This window comes from Acipenser ruthenus, chromosome 20, assembly GCF_902713425.1.
Source record: "Acipenser ruthenus chromosome 20, fAciRut3.2 maternal haplotype, whole genome shotgun sequence".
NCBI lineage: Eukaryota > Metazoa > Chordata > Actinopteri > Acipenseriformes > Acipenseridae > Acipenser > Acipenser ruthenus.
In genome coordinates this window covers 14,979,227-14,995,616 of record NC_081208.1, presented here as the reverse complement: position 1 = coordinate 14,995,616, position 16,390 = coordinate 14,979,227, and the positions used below count along the sequence as shown (strand labels likewise).

The 16,390-nt window shown below is 46.7% G+C and overlaps 1 protein-coding gene across 1 annotated transcript in view; it reads right to left on the bottom strand.

Annotated features, from left to right (window-relative positions):
• Positions 1-472: 472 nt before the first annotated feature.
• The window catches only part of LOC117963655 (low affinity immunoglobulin epsilon Fc receptor-like), a 49,792-nt gene continuing 33,874 nt past the window's right edge, over positions 473-16,390 (bottom strand). The window contains exons 6-8 of the mRNA XM_058993547.1: positions 10,743-10,894; positions 3,284-3,396; positions 473-2,557 (exon numbers count right to left, since the gene is read on the bottom strand). Coding sequence (XP_058849530.1) covers positions 2,374-2,557; positions 3,284-3,396; positions 10,743-10,894 — 449 coding nt within the window. The 3' untranslated portion in view covers positions 473-2,373. The remainder of the gene's footprint in view (positions 2,558-3,283; positions 3,397-10,742; positions 10,895-16,390) is intronic.

Below are 16,390 nucleotides of genomic sequence, written 5' to 3'. Positions count from 1 at the left end.
ATCCTCCAAGTCTGTGTCTCAGTCTTGCTCGCTAACCCACCTTTTTATCTCCCTTACTTTCTGTCTTATTTGCATCCTTCTCAGGCACTATCTCACTAAAGTGATGAATTGTCTGAGAAGCAGCAGCAGCAGGTTGCGCTCCTTTCAATTATCTCTCTGGATTCACACTACTATAATATGAATGTAACACCCCTTAAATCATAAGGCTAGTACTACAGAAAGATCATAGATATTGTTATAGCTGATTACGCCACTGAGGGAATTGCAACCCCAGAAATAGTTATTTAAAACAAAATTGAGATTCACCCGCCAAAAAGAGTGGTAAGCAGGCTGAGCTGTAACCCCCTGCTCGCTAATCAAGGAGGGGCGCACAACACCACCAATAAAAACGAATTTCAATTAAAACAAGGTTCTTTGATTCAGGAGAGAGGCAGTGGAAGGCAATGAGAGATGAAGAGGAACAAGGCAGGTATCACGTTCAGCAAGTTTATTACACACACAAGGATAAAATAGATACGAGAGCACATTAACACAAATGGTTCTCACCAGGCTATTGCTAGATCTTGCCTTAAATCTTAAATTGCAGTCAATTTACAGTCATATCAAATCCCAAAAGCGCAGTCATAAAGCAAAAGAAACATATAATTAAATAGAAATAACATAAATATACAAACAATTTCAAACAGCAGTGAAAACTCCAAATACCTTCTGTGCAAATAAACAAATCTATAACCACTACAGACAAGCAAAATCAATACTAATTACCCACAACTACAGTATCTGCACATCCGGGGAGGATAAAAAAATAATAATAATTTAATACAATACAGCAAGTTATGCAACCCAGTTTCCCCTTAAAAAAAACAGAGACAAACCCAAATATCTTAATACAAATACATACAATATAGTAAAACAATAAGCAGCAGCATACACACCAATCACAAATTACAATGCACTAAAACTGTAACAGAGGTAAACTCTCGACCCAGTACAAGCAGAGATTTTCTTTACATAGCTAAAAGCGAATAGCAAATATGAAATATAATTTACATAACGTCCAAAACGTGTCACTCGAAAAAAACACCGCACCAAACACCCTCTGAACACCTCCCAACAGATCTCTTATTCCGGTCGGTAGTAACTGTGCTTCTCCTTAAGAACACCAAAGTGTCACGCTATTAAAATCTCTGCTCTGGTCTGGTCTGGTCTGGTCTGGTCCGGTCTGGTAGTTTACCTCGGGTAAAGGGGACCCCTTTCCACTCCACTTTACAGCAATCACAGGACAAGAGCTCACATCACTCCTGTCTTGGAGGCCTTGCACTGGCAGCCTATCAGGTTTAGAATTTATTTTAAAATTTTAATGCTGACATATGAGTCTCTTCATGGGCTAGCTCTGACTTATCTGTCAGATCTTTGATCTTTTTACCCTCCCACTCGCAACCTCCGCTCTGCTGATCTCACACTGTTGTGTATCCCTTCTGCTCGCCTGCGCCTTCTGTTGCTATGCCCCAAATTATGGAACTCATTTCCACTAGAGATCAGGGACTCGGCTTCTTTGAGTGTTTTAAAGCTAATTTAAAGACTTCCTTTTTTAGAAAGGCGTTTTTATGATTGTTTTATTTCCTTGTGCTTTTTTTATGTATAATCTGTTTATTTATTGCTTTACTATTAATTGTGAAGCGCTCTGAGATGATTGCTTTTAAGGGTGTTATACAAAATAAAGTTTATTATTATTATTATTATTATTATTATTATTATTATTATTATTATTATTATTATTATTATTTAAACGCCGTGGTGAAATTAGAAAGGACAGACCACTGGAGGAGCAGGTTGTAAACCAGCCAATGACATCACTTGGCTTTGGTTCGCTATGACAACTAGGGCTGGAAACAGAAGTCATTCTTCCTGGCCAATCAATGCACTCGGGGAGGGGGAAACGCAGAACCGAAACAACCGAAAAAAAGGAAACACAAGCGTCAGCGAGTGCAATCAAATCAGATCAAACTTAAACCAATAATAAATCAAGCAGATGTTCATAGAAATAAAAATCATAAAGTCAATTCTAATTTAATACATATAAAAACATTGCGTGAAAATAAAAAAAAATAACTAAAGGATAACCAAGATGCCTATTAGATCAACATTAACTTGAATATGTTCAGGGTTATCTGGACTGGGCAAGCAGTCAGTAACTCCTTTATTTTACAAGAACAGGTGCTACCTCTCTTGAAAGCGCTCAGACATTACATCCATCAAAAAGGTCAGTTCTCAGCAAGAAACAGTTCAAGTCAATTATTATTATAAGAATATTAAAATGATTAAAAGCATTAGATGTTACAGTTGTTTTGAGGGAGGGAGGGATTACAGATATCATGGTTTTATAATCGCTGCCACTGTTTCACAAATCCTTTGATTTGAACTCTTAGTACAGGAAGCATCGTACCAGCCTGGTGTGAAATTTTTATACTTAGCAAAATGAACACAGTCTTCCCCCAGTGGATCTTCTCCAGTATAATTGTCGGGTTCTACACCATCATCCCTTTTGCCCCAGTATCTGAAATATTAAATGAACACAAAGTGTGATTAAAGCTTGCTTTAAAAATGCAATATCGTTATATCGGTTACTAATTGCATGAAAATGTAAAGTTTAAAATCCTTTTGCATGAAACACACATGAATTGGACTCCAGTTCCAGGTATCGTTTTCTTCATCACTTTTCCTAGGATTAAGTGCTTTACAAGCCCAATAAGGGACAACTAATGAGCTCAGAATGTAACCCCAGCAGTTTACACTGAACAATCCTCACGAGACAGGCACGCTTTAGGAGGACTGACCATTTCACTTTTTAAAGTTGAAGTCGCGTATGGTCTTTGCATTGCAGTTTGTGCATTAAAAGGCTGAGTGTGGCATGAGATAATGAGATGATATGAAGCACATCCTTGGGTGTAATAACCGAAGGGGGCTATTTTAATGAGCTAAACAGTGGCGGATCTAAAACATATATGGACCTCATTTCACTGTATTAATAAACAAGCCTATAAATCGCTTTGAGGGGAAAGCCCCAGCAGGATTAATACAGAGTAGATCATTAAAATACTGTAAAACATGACATGTTTGTGAGCAAAACATTTTCACTACTTTAAGCCTCAGAGATAGCATACTGACTGCAATTAGTTTATTTACAGTTTATGTAAACTTTAGGCTATAGTATCTGCAAGGTATGTCATTTCCTGTTTTACAGTAGACCTTCCTGAATGATTTCAGAAAGAGAATGACTCACGCTTCATTAGGATTTAGAGTTGTGTTGTCCATCCAGCGCCACTGTCCTTCTATAGCCTGATCATTCAGTCCAATCCAGTATTTGATACTGCCGGTCTGGTTCAATAAGAAATCCTAAACACAAAACACACCTTTGACTCTCCAGCAGTGTTAACCCTGTCTGTATATATTCTTCATGGAGTATTTCTAGTGATTGATGAGTACCCTGTTAGATCCTGATTCTCCTTGGATAGAGAACTGTTTGCTGTTTTTGAAATCTCTTTCCCTCTATATATATATACATACATACAGTAGCAAAGGAATTTGTTGATCTTCCACCTATCCATATGTAGCGGGTGCTGCTGATTTTATTATATTCAGTGAACATTAGGGCTTGATTTGCTAAAATACCCTGACTTAGATGCTTAATTAGCGTAGCTGATCAGCGCCATCAACAGGTGCTGTGGATTGGGAGATGTAGAAATGATTAGCTTACCTTTAAAAGTGCCATAGCGTTTGTCATTTCAGAGTAGCACACACTTTCCTCTGTGTGTGTGTGTGTGTGTGTGTGTGTGTGTGTGTGTGTGTGTGTGTGTGTGTGTGTCTGTCTGTCTGTCTGTCTGTCTGTCTGTCTGTCTGTCTGTGTCTGTCTGTCTGTCTGTCTGTCTGTCTGTCTGTCTGTCTCTCTGTCTCTGTCTCTCTGTCACCCTGTGCGATTCGTTGTTATTTTGAAATATCTTTAATCACGTCTTTAATTTTAGTTCCGGTATTTGATAAAGATGTTTGAATCCAGACTTGCCTGAGGTAATGTGATTGATTGTTTAAAGGTTCGTGTAGGGTGGGTTTATGTACTGTGTAGGTTACAGCCCGCCTGAGGTATTGTGATTTTATAAGCATTTCTATTGTACAAGGGTGTTTTAGTTTTGATTTGTTTGGTGTTTGGTTGAGCACTGTGTGTGTGTTGTGTTATTCTTGATTCAGGATAGTGATAGTCACTGCAGGGTGTTTTAGTTTTGATTTGTTTGGTTGAGCACTGTGTGTGTGTTGTGTTATTCTTGATTCAGGATAGTGATAGAGTCACTGCAGGGTGTTTTAGTTTTGATTTGTTTGGTTGAGCACTGTGTGTGTGTTGTGTTATTCTTGATTCAGGATAGTGATGGAGTCACTGCAGGGTGTTTTAGTTTTGATTTGTTTGGTTGAGCACTGTGTGTGTGTTGTGTTATTCTTGATTCAGGATAGTGATAGAGTCACTGCAGGGTGTTTTAGTTTTGATTTGTTTGGTTGAGCACTGTGTGTGTGTTGTGTTATTCTTGATTCAGGATAGCGATAGAGTCACTGCAAGGTGTTTTATTTGTGATTTGTTTGGTATTTGGTTGAGCACTGTGTGTTATTCTTGATTTAATTTTGCACTTTTGATGATTTTGTAGTTTTCAGTTTATTTTTTGTTTTTCATTTGCGTTTGTTTCACTGATTTTGTTTTTATCTGTTGTGATTGTTCACTTGGTGGCTCTATCACCCTTCTGTCTGTTGGTGGTGGGCTGCCTTCACCGATCTCCTCAATTACATACTATCTGCTGGAACCTTTATAATTGCATATTATTTGTTTGTACTTTTATTTAGTATTATTGATTTGTTGATTTATTACCTATTATAACAGATTGTTCTTTTGTTTTGTTTTTTATCTGTGCTCTATGAAATTTGGGGCTTTTCCCATTTTATAATAAATCTTGATTTTAAACTGTACCGACCTCTCTTATTTGAACGGTTCTTGTGTGTGGGGATTATTCGTATTAGACTGTACTTTGGGAATCCCCCTCTCCTATATATTAAAAGGGGGTGGCGTGGTCGGGTATATCCATAAGGTGGCGCTACACATATATAAATGAATACGGTAGATTAATTTCAGTAATTTGTGCTGGACCAGTTGGCAACAATGCCTGTGACACTTGTGGGACAGATTCCCTGAATATGATATCAATACATGAATGTGTATTAATGATATAACTGGACTAATTAATGAAACTGCTGTGTCTTAAGAAAAAGAGCAAACCGCTGTGTCTTAAGAAAAAGAGCAAACTGCTGTGTCTTAAGAAAAGGGCCCCTTGGTTCCTGGCAGGAATACTGAACTGAAGATGACCAGGGTTAGGAGGGGGCACCTGGACAAGGACAGTGAAGAAACCATAAAACTGCAAACACAAGCGGTTTGGTGCAAGGAAGACATAAAATATAGAAGTCAACAAGTCCCAACTGCAACAACAAGTCATTGGGCGAAAGGAAGCAGACAAAAGACAAATCTGTTATCAGACAAACCAACTGTTATTAACTGTCATTAATTTAGTAAGCACACTTTGCATGTGAAATAACCCTCGAGCGGACTTGTCACAAAGACGGCCAGAGTGGGTTGCGTCAGACCAGACAGGAATTCAAACAAAGACAGTGGGGTTTTGGTGAGGCTGAACGCGTGATTGCGCTCAGCATTTAATAAACAGAAAATAAAAGGTTTTAAACACAACAAGAACACAGGACACGGCACTACACGCCAAAATAAAAAGACAAACAAAACGGACTACACAGACAAACAAACACGGTGAGCAGATTTCACTACTATTCACTTTTACGATACACAGTTACCTCCGTCTCCAATCCCGTTCTCCACTCACCGAACACCTAACCCTGAGTGCATGAAAATGTGCCTATTTATACTGTTGTGCTGGGATTCAATTACTAATTAATTATTCACTTGAATCCCAGCACGTGAATTAATTCTGTGCAACCCCGTGCTCACATATTACATTTAACCAGCACGTGAAGTGATTTGTGCTCTCCTCGTGCCTAAATACAAATCTACACTTTAAATACACGTGAAACACAGACCCGTTTATATCCCATGTACCAATCTATACCCCAACATTTACACACGCAACATACAACACATAACACAAATGCACACAGGGGCGGGGCGCTTTGCCACATATACCCCCCCTTGTGCGCAGCACACATGGCCTCAACGGCCACCTCCCCCCTTAAAAACCCAGCAGTCCAGGACAAAGTCTCGGGCTGGGAAGGGAGGCTTCAGTGGGCCCATGGCTGGCCATGCTGTCAGCACCCCTGCCGGTAGTGGCACGGCTGACAGCCTGTTGGTCCCGTCCTGCAGCGGAAAAGCTGCGGGGGCAGGTGGTCCCCCGACCTCCCCCTTCTTCATAGCCGGCAGCTCCCTCCTGTGGGGCTCCGGCCACAAGAACTCCTGCAGTGAAACTGCTGCTGGGGAAAGTGGTCTCCAGACCTCGTCCCCCTTCTTTGTAGCCGGTAGCTCCCTTTGGTGGGGCTCCGACCACAGTACTGCCGGCAGCGAAGAAGCTGCAGTGGGAGCAGGTCTCCGGACCTCCCCCACGATCTCCGGCAGCGAAACTGCTGCTGGGGTTGGTGGTCTCCAGACCTCCTCCCCCTTCTTCGTGGCCGGCAGCTCCCCTTTCTGGGGCTCCGGCCACCGTACTCCCTGCGGAGGTACGGGCAGCAGAGGCAGCTCCTGCTCCTCTGCTCCTGGCGGTGGTGGAGGCAGAGGCAGCTCCAGCTCCTCTGCTCCTGGCGGTGGTGGAGGCAGAGGCAGCTCCAGCTCCTCTGCTCCTGGCGGTGGTGGAACCAGCAGGTATTCACCCTCTGCTGGTGGAGGTGGGAGGGGCCAGCAGTCCTCCCACTGCGGTGAAGGTGGAACCAGCAGGTATTCACCCTCTGCTGGTGGAGGTGGGAGGGGCAAGCAGTCCTCCCACTGCGGTGGAGGTGGAACCAGCAGGCATTCACCCTCTGCTGGTGGAGGTGGGACCAGCAGGTATTCACCCTCTGCTGGCAGCTTGGGTCCTAGGGCTGTGGAAGCCCCGACTTCCCTCTCTTCGGGCTGTGGACGCACCGACTCCTCCCTTTTGGGCTGTGGACGCCCCGACTCCTCCCTGTTGGGCTGTGGACGCCCCGACTCCTCCCTGTTGGGCTGTGGACGCACCGACTCCTCCCTGTTGGGCTGTGGACGCACCGACTCCTCCCTGTTGGGCTGTGGACGCACCGACTCCTCCCTGTTGGGCTGTGGACGTTCGGGCTCCTCCCACTCAGGCGTAGGACGTTCGGGCTCCTCCCACTCAGGCGTAGGACATTCGGGCTCCTCCCACTCAGGCGTAGGACATTCGGGCTCCTCCCACTCAGGCGTAGGACATTCGGGCTCCTCCCACTTGGGCTGTGGAGACAAAACCAGCAGGCATTCACCCTCTGCTGGTGGAGATGGGGACAGCAGGTACTCACCCTCTGCTGGTGGAGATGGGGACAGCAGGTACTCTTCCTCTGCTGGTGGACCTGCTACCTGGGCTGCTGTTCCACTTATAATTGCCTCCAGGTAGCTGAGGACCAACCCCACACCTTCCTCCCAGGTGCTTACAGTCTGTTCCCTTGCATATGCCTCCCATCGCTCTCTGTCCATAAACTGCAGGAACTGGACGACTACTGGTATAGACTGGGCCTCCAGCCCAGCATTTTCCAGCATCCAGTCCCGCACTTTGATGGCGTCTTCTGCCATTTTTTTTTTTTTTTTTTTTTTTTTTTTATTATTTTTTTTTAAATCCAAAACTGCGGTTCCTGCTCTGGCCTGAGTCCTGGAGGCGCTGTCGATCCCACGCAGGACACCACGTGTCACAAAGACGGCCAGAGTGGGTTGCGTCAGACCAGACAGGAATTCAAACAAAGACAGTGGGGTTTTGGTGAGGCTGAACGCGTGATTGCGCTCAGCATTTAATAAACAGAAAATAAAAGGTTTTAAACACAACAAGAACACAGGACACGGCACTACACGCCAAAATAAAAAGACAAACAAAACGGACTACACAGACAAACAAACACGGTGAGCAGATTTCACTACTATTCACTTTTACGATACACAGTTACCTCCGTCTCCAATCCCGTTCTCCACTCACCGAACACCTAACCCTGAGTGCATGAAAATGTGCCTATTTATACTGTTGTGCTGGGATTCAATTACTAGTTAATTATTCACTTGAATCCCAGCACGTGAATTAATTCTGTGCAACCCCGTGCTCACATATTACATTTAACCAGCACCTGAAGTGATTTGTGCTCTCCTCGTGCCTAAATACAAATCTACACTTTAAATACACGTGAAACACAGACCCGTTTATATCCCATGTACCAATCTATACCCCAACATTTACACACGCAACATACAACACATAACACAAATGCACACAGGGGCGGGGCGCTTTGCCACAGGACTGTACACCGCCAGCTCTCTGCTTTCCTGTCCAACCACTCTCTGCTTGACCCTCTCCAATCTGGCTTCCGCTCTGCCCACTCCACTGAAACCGCCCTCCTGTCTGTCACCAACTCACTTAAGTGTGCCCGAGCTGCCTCTCTCTCCTCTGTCCTAATTCTCCTCGACCTCTCTGCTGCCTTTGACACTGTTGATCACTCTATTCTACTATCATCTCTTGCTGACCTGGGGATCTCTGGCACTGCTCTGGCCTGGTTCTCCTCCTACCTCTCCAACCGCACTTACAAGGTAACCTGGCGTGGAGCAACCTCCACACCTCACCCTCTCTTAACTGGAGTCCCCCAAGGGTCAGTCTAGGGTCCTCTCCTGTTCTCTCTCTACACCCGCTCCCTGGGCCCCCTATGGTTTCTCATACCATTTCTATGCTGATGATGCTCAGATTTTCCTCTCCTTCCCCACCTCTGACTCCACCATCTCCTCACGTATCTCTACCTGTCTGTCTGCTATTTCCTCCTGGATGCACTCGCATCACCTCAAACTCAACCTCTCTAAATCTGACCTCCTTTTCTTTCCCTCCTCCTCCCCCTCCTCTGATCTCTCTATCTCTGTTCCTCTGGAATCTACCACACTCTCTCCCTCTTCCTCAGCTAAGAACCTTGGAGTCACCCTGGACCCCTGCCTCTCTTATTCCCAGCACATCTCCACTCTGGCACGCACTTGCCGATTCTTCCTGAGCAACATCCGAAGAATCCGACCCTTCCTCACCAACTATGCTACCCAGCTCCTGGTCCAGGCCCTGGTACTCTCCCGCCTAGACTACTGCAACTCCCTCCTGGCTGGCCTCCCTGCGTCCGCCACCCGTCCGCTCCAGCTCATCCAGAACTCTGCTGCCCGCCTGGTGTTCTCTCTGCCTCGCTTCGCCCACGCTACTCCACTACTCCACTCTCTCCACTGCTCCCGATAACCGCTCGCATCCAGTTCAAGACTCTTGTACTAGCCTACAGATGCCTTGACCAGACTGCACCCAGCTACCTCCAGACCCTCATCTCTCCCTACACCCCCACTCAACCTCTCCGCTCCGCCTGCACTAGAAGACTAGCTCTACCTCCGCTACACTCCCCTGCCTCCAGAGCCCGCTCCTTCTCCACCCTTGCTCCGCAGTGGTGGAATGACCTTCCTACAGATGTCAGGACTGCCCAGTCCCTGACCACATTCCGGCGCCTCCTTAAGACTCACCTCTTCAAAGAGCACCTGTAGAACTCCTCTGTTTGTACCCTGGGACACTATCACCCTTCATGTAAATGTGCTTTATTTTGCTCTTATCTGCCCCCTATTTTACTGCATTTAATCCTGTACTTCAGAATACTGTAATCTGCCAAGTGTTTAACCTGTAGTACTTTGTACTTAATCATATCCTGATGTAACTATCACTATTTAATCATACCCTGATGTAACTATCACTATTATCTGCTGTATTATTGAAGTGTGGTTTGTCACACTTATACTTTGCTTGAACAAAAGTTATTGTATTTCTTGCTCTTATTGTATTACTTGTATTGTAACACTTGAAATGTATTTGCTTACAATTGTAAGTCGCCCTGGATAAGGGCGTCTGCTAAAAAATAAATAATAATAATAATAATAATAATAATAACTTTTAGTGAAACTTGATGAAGTAACTATAAGTAATCTACCTCATATTGTTGGATGAAGAATTTCTTTAAAAGTAAACTTGCCATATCTTTAATCTATACTCCATTATGTGTGTGTGTGTGGGCGTGTATGTGTGTGAGCAAGTTACTAGCTACGTCACAGCTTGCTTGGGCTGATGAGGTTGCTGCCCTGTGTGTGAGGAGATAGGCGGTGTCATATTTCAATTGCCCTGCTAGCCGCATGAATGCAGTGAAAGCTTTTGACTTGTGTTTTGTTCTTAGAGACTAAGAGATTTACAGTCTGACTTTTCTGATTTCTGTTTAATATTTGTGTACTTAACAAAATACTACTATTTATTAAACATTCCTTGTGTCTAGCGCGTGAATGTGTGTTCATAGTAAATCCTCGTTCTTTGTAACACGTCAATTAAATATTATTAATAAGAGAACTAATCAACCCAGATAAACTCTGAATTATCAATTACTGAATTGTTCCTACACACTGTGATGTCAGACTGTGCAGCTCCATTAGGATCTTTGTGAAGTTGATTGCTATTCTGTACCTGCTCTGCCTTGCTCTCTATAATCACCAGGTGCCCCCCCATTGATGTGCAGTTATCACGGCTGGAGTTCCAGTTCATTTTATCAGTTGAGAAGTAGTAGCACTTTCCATTGAACTGCATCCACTTCTCTGGACACAGCTTACAGTTGTTGTCTGTAGAATGAGAAAGAACATGCATGCATTAATGTATTCATCCCTTTAGCTCTCCAGGATGTAACCTGTGAGATGCATCTTATTCACAAGGGGGTCCCAGGGGGTAGGGGTTCAGGGGGGCTGGCAGCCTCACACATAATCCAGTTACAGCTTCATGTTACACATTGCAAATGCACTTCTAATTGCATTTTAAAAAGTGTCAAAGCCTTCTTATTGCAGAATCATCATGTAGAATTACAACACACATTACCAGCACAGGTTTCTAATGATCTCAAGTCTGTTTTGCTGAGCTCATTAGTTATGCTTTCTGGCAGACCTCTCCAATCACACGGTGCTCTAAATGCAAATGGCTGTTTCACATATTCCTTTGCTACACTAGAGCAGTGGCACTCAATTCTGGCTCACGAGATCAAGTCCAGTCCTGGTTTTTACTCCAACCAGGTTCTAAAACAGTTGAATCTGCTCAGATTGAACCTGTGAAGAGGCAGTTCACTAACTGAGGACCTGCTTGGAATAAAGACCTGGACTGGAATGGACGTCGAGGGTCAGAGTTGAGTAGCACTGCACTGGAGAGAGGAAAGGTCTCAAGGGATAGTGTGTAGTTTGCATATTCTAGGTCGGGGTCGGGTCGGTGTAGTTTGTATATTCTTGTTTGGGGTCGGGGTGTAGTTTTTATATTCTAGTTCGGGCTCGTGTCGGGTCAGGTGTAGTTTGTATATTCTAGTTCAGGCTCGGATCGGTTGTAGTTTGTATATTCTAGTTCGGGCTCAGGTTGGGTCGGGTCAGGTGTAGTTTCTATATACTAGTTTGGGCTTGTGTCGGGTCAGGTGTAGTTTTTATATTCTAGTTCAGGCTCGGGTCGGGTCAGGTGTAGTTTGTATATTCTAGTTCGGGCTCAGGTTGGGTCGGGTCCGGTGTAGTTTGTATATTCTAGTTCGGGCTCGGATCGGATCAGGTGTAATTTGTATATTCTGGTTCGGGCTCACGTCGGGTCGGGTGTAGTTTGTATATTCTAGTTCGGGCTCGGTTCGGGTCGGGTGTAGTTTGTATAGTTCGGGCTCTGGTCGGGTCAGGTGTAGTTTGTATATTCTAGTTCGGGCTCGGATCGGATCAGGTGTAATTTGTATATTCTGGTTCGGGGCTCACGTCGGGTCGGGTGTAGTTTGTATATTCTAGTTAGGGCTCGGGTCGGGTCGGGTGTAGTTTGTATATTCTGCAGTTTGTAAAGACATGGAACTCCAGGTTTGTGTCTGCGGCTGGAGCAAGACGACAACGGTCAGGGGTTTGAAGATTCATCAAGGGAGAATGAAATGCTTGAGGGAGAAGGGACAAGGGCCTCGCATTGATCATTACTTCTTACGAAGTCAGTCAAGTCAGTCGAATGAAATCCAGTGACAGGATGCAAACCACAGTTCGCAGGATATCAGCACCCCTGTCATAGACGTGAGGAGGACTTGCATGGACACAGTTAGTGATGAACCTAATGATCCTTGTGAACCCGGTCAGACAAACCAGCAGAAGACAGAAAAGAACGGGCACAAGCCTGGAGTTAAATGGCCAAGAGCTTGTGAGAAAACGGCATGGGACACAGTAAACACAGATCTCTGCGTTGCATTGGAAAGATTAAGTGGAACAGTTGAAAAGAAGCTGGATAAATTTGGGGACATCATCTACGCATATGGAAGTGAGAGGTTTGGAGTTGAAAAAAGGAAGGAAAAAGTACAAACTATTCCTGGAAAGTCTAGACGGCAGCAGGAGATTGAATGCTTAGTTAGAGAAAGGAGACAGCTGAGGAAGCAATGGAGAAGAGCAGAACAAAGTCAGAAGGAGGGACTCAATCTCTAACAAAGGGTCATAAAAGATGAGCTTGCAACATTGCGCAGAGCTGAGCGCATACAGATTCAAAAAGGCAGGAGCCTATGTCAATTCCATCAGACATCCCACCTATCAATCCACCAGAATACCAAATGGAGGACTGCGCACCTAAGTGGAAAGAAGTAGAGCGAGCTGTGAAAAAAGCAAGGGCTTCATCATCTCCAGGGCCTAATGGAGTTCCGTACAGAGTGTACAAGAGTGCTTCAGGAGTTCTACGAATTCTGTGGAAGTTGATGAAAGTGGCATGGGAAAAACAGGTTGTACCAAGAGCATGGCACCGAGCAGGTGGAGTCTTTATACCTAAAGAAAAAGATTCTACAAGCATCAGTCAGTTTCGTCCTATTTCCCTATTAAACGTAGAAGGCAAGATTTTCTTCAGCATTATTGCTCAGAGATTGTCAACTTACCTATTAAAGAAATGCTTCATTGACACTTCAATACAAAAAGCAGGCATTCCAGGTTTCCCAGGATGCTTAGAACACATCAATGTGATCTGGCAACAAATTCAATCAGCTAAAAAGGAGAGGAAGGAGCTCCATGTGACATTCCTGGATTTGGAAGGAGTTAAATTCTCCTCCCTGCCCAGATTGATTGCTTCAGGTGGGAGCAATCAGTCAATTAATTATTCAATTATGGACTTAGCCACCTGGCATAAAAGGAGGCCTCAGCCTCCCAGTTGGAGAGAGAGTTCTGGAAGGAGAAGAAAAGTGTTTTTGTTTGTGCTGTGTTATTGAAACCAGTGAAGGCAATGCCCAGCCTGGAAGCTTTATTTTGTAAGTTTTGTTTTGTGTTGATTGTTTTGTGTTTTTGAAACCTTTTTGTTTGGCCCTTGTGCCTATTTATTTTGTATTTTTGTTTATTAAAAAGCTTTATTTTGAACTTCAAACTGTCTCTGAGTCTCAACCTCGGTCATTCCTTGTCACAGTTGGTATAAGAAGTGGGATAACGCCACCTGGAGGCTCAGGGCAGTATTTTTTTTTGTTTTGTTTTTTGAATTTTGTGAGGTTTTTTTTTGAAAAAAAATGGGGAGGAAGAGCAGACAGCGGCAAAGGCAGGAGAGCCAGCCTTTTTCCCTGGTGCTCATCGGTGGAGGTCCTGTCCAGATGGGCCACCAGCTGACTGGTGTGGGCGCTGTGAGGCAGATGGTCACAACTGGGCAGGATGCCCCCACAATCCGGACCAGGAGCAGCTGCAAACCCCATCCTCGGCAGCCACCCCACCACTTCCAACATCACCGCCTTCACCACCATCCCAGGAAATATGGGACTGGTTGATGCACCCTGAGGCGGACCTCTTCCACGACCTCCCCATAGTTATCAATACGCTGTGGCGTCGAGATGGGGGGAGGTGGTAAAAGTGGGAGGAACAGCATCACCCGGCGTCCTTCGCAGAGCTTGCCCTGATGGTCGTTAACTACCTGGCGGTAGATATGGGAGAGGCCCCAGTCATTCAAACAAAGAAGGTAGAGCTGTCTTCCCGAGAGCCAGAGAGGGGTGAGCTGTCGTCCCGAGAGCCAGAGAGGGGTGAGCTGTCGTACCGAGAGCCAGAAGGGGAGGAGCCACTGTCCCGAGAGCCAGAAGGGGAGGAGCCGCCGTCCCGAGAGCCAGAAGGGGAGGAGCCGCCGTCCCGAGAGCCAGAAGGGGAGGAGCCGCCGTCCCGAGAGCCAGAAGGGGAGGAGCCGCCGTCCCGAGAGCCAGAAGGGGAGGAGCCGCCGTCCCGAGAGCCAGAATGGGGGCCGCTGCCGTCGCCCAGAGAGGGGGAGCCCGAACGTCCACAGCCCGAGAGGGAGGAGCCCGAACGTCCACAGCCCGAGAGGGAGGAGCCCGAACATCCACAGCCCGAGAGGGAGGAGCCCGAACGTCCACAGCCCGAGGGGGAGGAGCCCGAGTCGGAGGAGTCGGTGCGTCCATGGCCCGAGCGGGAGGAGTCGGTGCGTCCACGGCCCGAGAAGGGGAAGCCCATAGGCCCAGGGCTGAAGGGACCCGCAGGGGAAGAATACAGGCTGTTCCCACCTCCACCGCCAGCAGAGGGGGAACAGCCGGAACTGTCTCTCCCTCCACCGCCAGCAGAGGGGGAACAGCCGGAGCTGTCTCTCCCTCCATCGCCTGGGGTTGCCTGCCTGTCCGCATCGCCTGGGGTTGCCTGCCTGTCCGCATCGCCTGGGGTTGCCCGCCTGTCCGCATCGCCTGGGGTTGCCTGCCTGTCTGCGCCGCCAGGGGGTCCAGAGGGTCCAGCGTCACCAGAGGGGCCAGGGGGTCCCGCATCGCCAGGGGGTCCAGAGGGTCCAGCGCCGCCGGAAGGACCATAGTTGCTGTTCCCGCCTCCGTCAGCAGAGGGAGACGAGCCGCCGTTCCTGCCTCCGCCAGCAGAGGGAGATGAGCTGTTGCTTCCGCCTCCGCCAGCAGAGACAGACGAGCTGTTGTTCCCGCCTCCGCCACCAGAGGGAGACGGGCCGCCGTTCCCGCCTCCGCCACCAGAGGGAGACGGGCCGCCGTTCCCGCCTCCGCCACCAGAGGGAGATGGGCCGCCGTTCCCGCTTCCGCCAGCAGAGGGAGACGGGCCGCCATTCCCGCCTCCGCCACCAGAGGGAGATGGGCCGCCGTTCCCGCCTCCGCCACCAGAGGGTGACGGGCCGCCGTTCCCGCCTCCGCCACCAGAGGGAGACGGGCCGCCGTTCCTGCCTCCGCCACTAGAGGTGCCACCATCGCTGCACCTGCTGGAGGGTCCAGGTTCCCTACCAGCATTCATGTACTTTGAAGGTCCGGGGCCCCCGCTATTGAAGGAAGCTTGGGGGATCTGGCATCAACCCCGCCCACCACCGCCCGCTGAAATAGCCCACCCAAGGGACATAAGGGGACTCTTGGGGGAGGTCTTGGGTTCAAAGGGGGGGGGGGGGAGTTTGGCCAATTGCGGCCTCCGTACTTTGTACGTGGAGGGAGGTGTGTGGCAGAGCAGGGTTTTTGAAACCTTTTTGTTTGGCCCTTGTGCCTATTTATTTTGTATTTTTGTTTATTAAAAAGCTTTATTTTGAACTTCAAACTGTCTCTGAGTCTCAACCTCGGTCATTCCTTGTCACACACCAATTCGAGCATACCTGGATGACATGACAACCATGACTACAACAGTAGCCTGCACTAATCGGTTATTGGGCAAATTAACCAATAACATTGAATGGGCATGAATGCAATTCAAGCCCTCTAAATCAAGGAGCATCTCTATAATTAAAGGCAAAGTAGTCGATAAAACATTCTTCATTATGGTGAGGCAATACCAACAGTGTCTGAGAAGCCAGTGAAGAGTCTTGGGAGATGGTACGACGGGGATCTAAAGGACACAGTTCGTGTGGGAGAAGTTAGACAACAAGCAGTGGAAGGGTTGAAAAGCATAGACAGCTGCGCTCTACCAGGCAAACTAAAACACTGGTGCTTTCAGTTTGGTCTACTGCCGAGGTTGCTGTGGCCACTGACTGTGTACGAGGTTTCTTTGACAACAGTAGAGAAGCTGGAAGCTTTAATCAGTTCATACATCAGGAAATGGTTGGGAATACTGCAGCTACCAGTCTACGCTCTAACCGAGGAGTTTAAGTGCGCCAAGGTCAGACTGGAAATGACATTAGTAGAA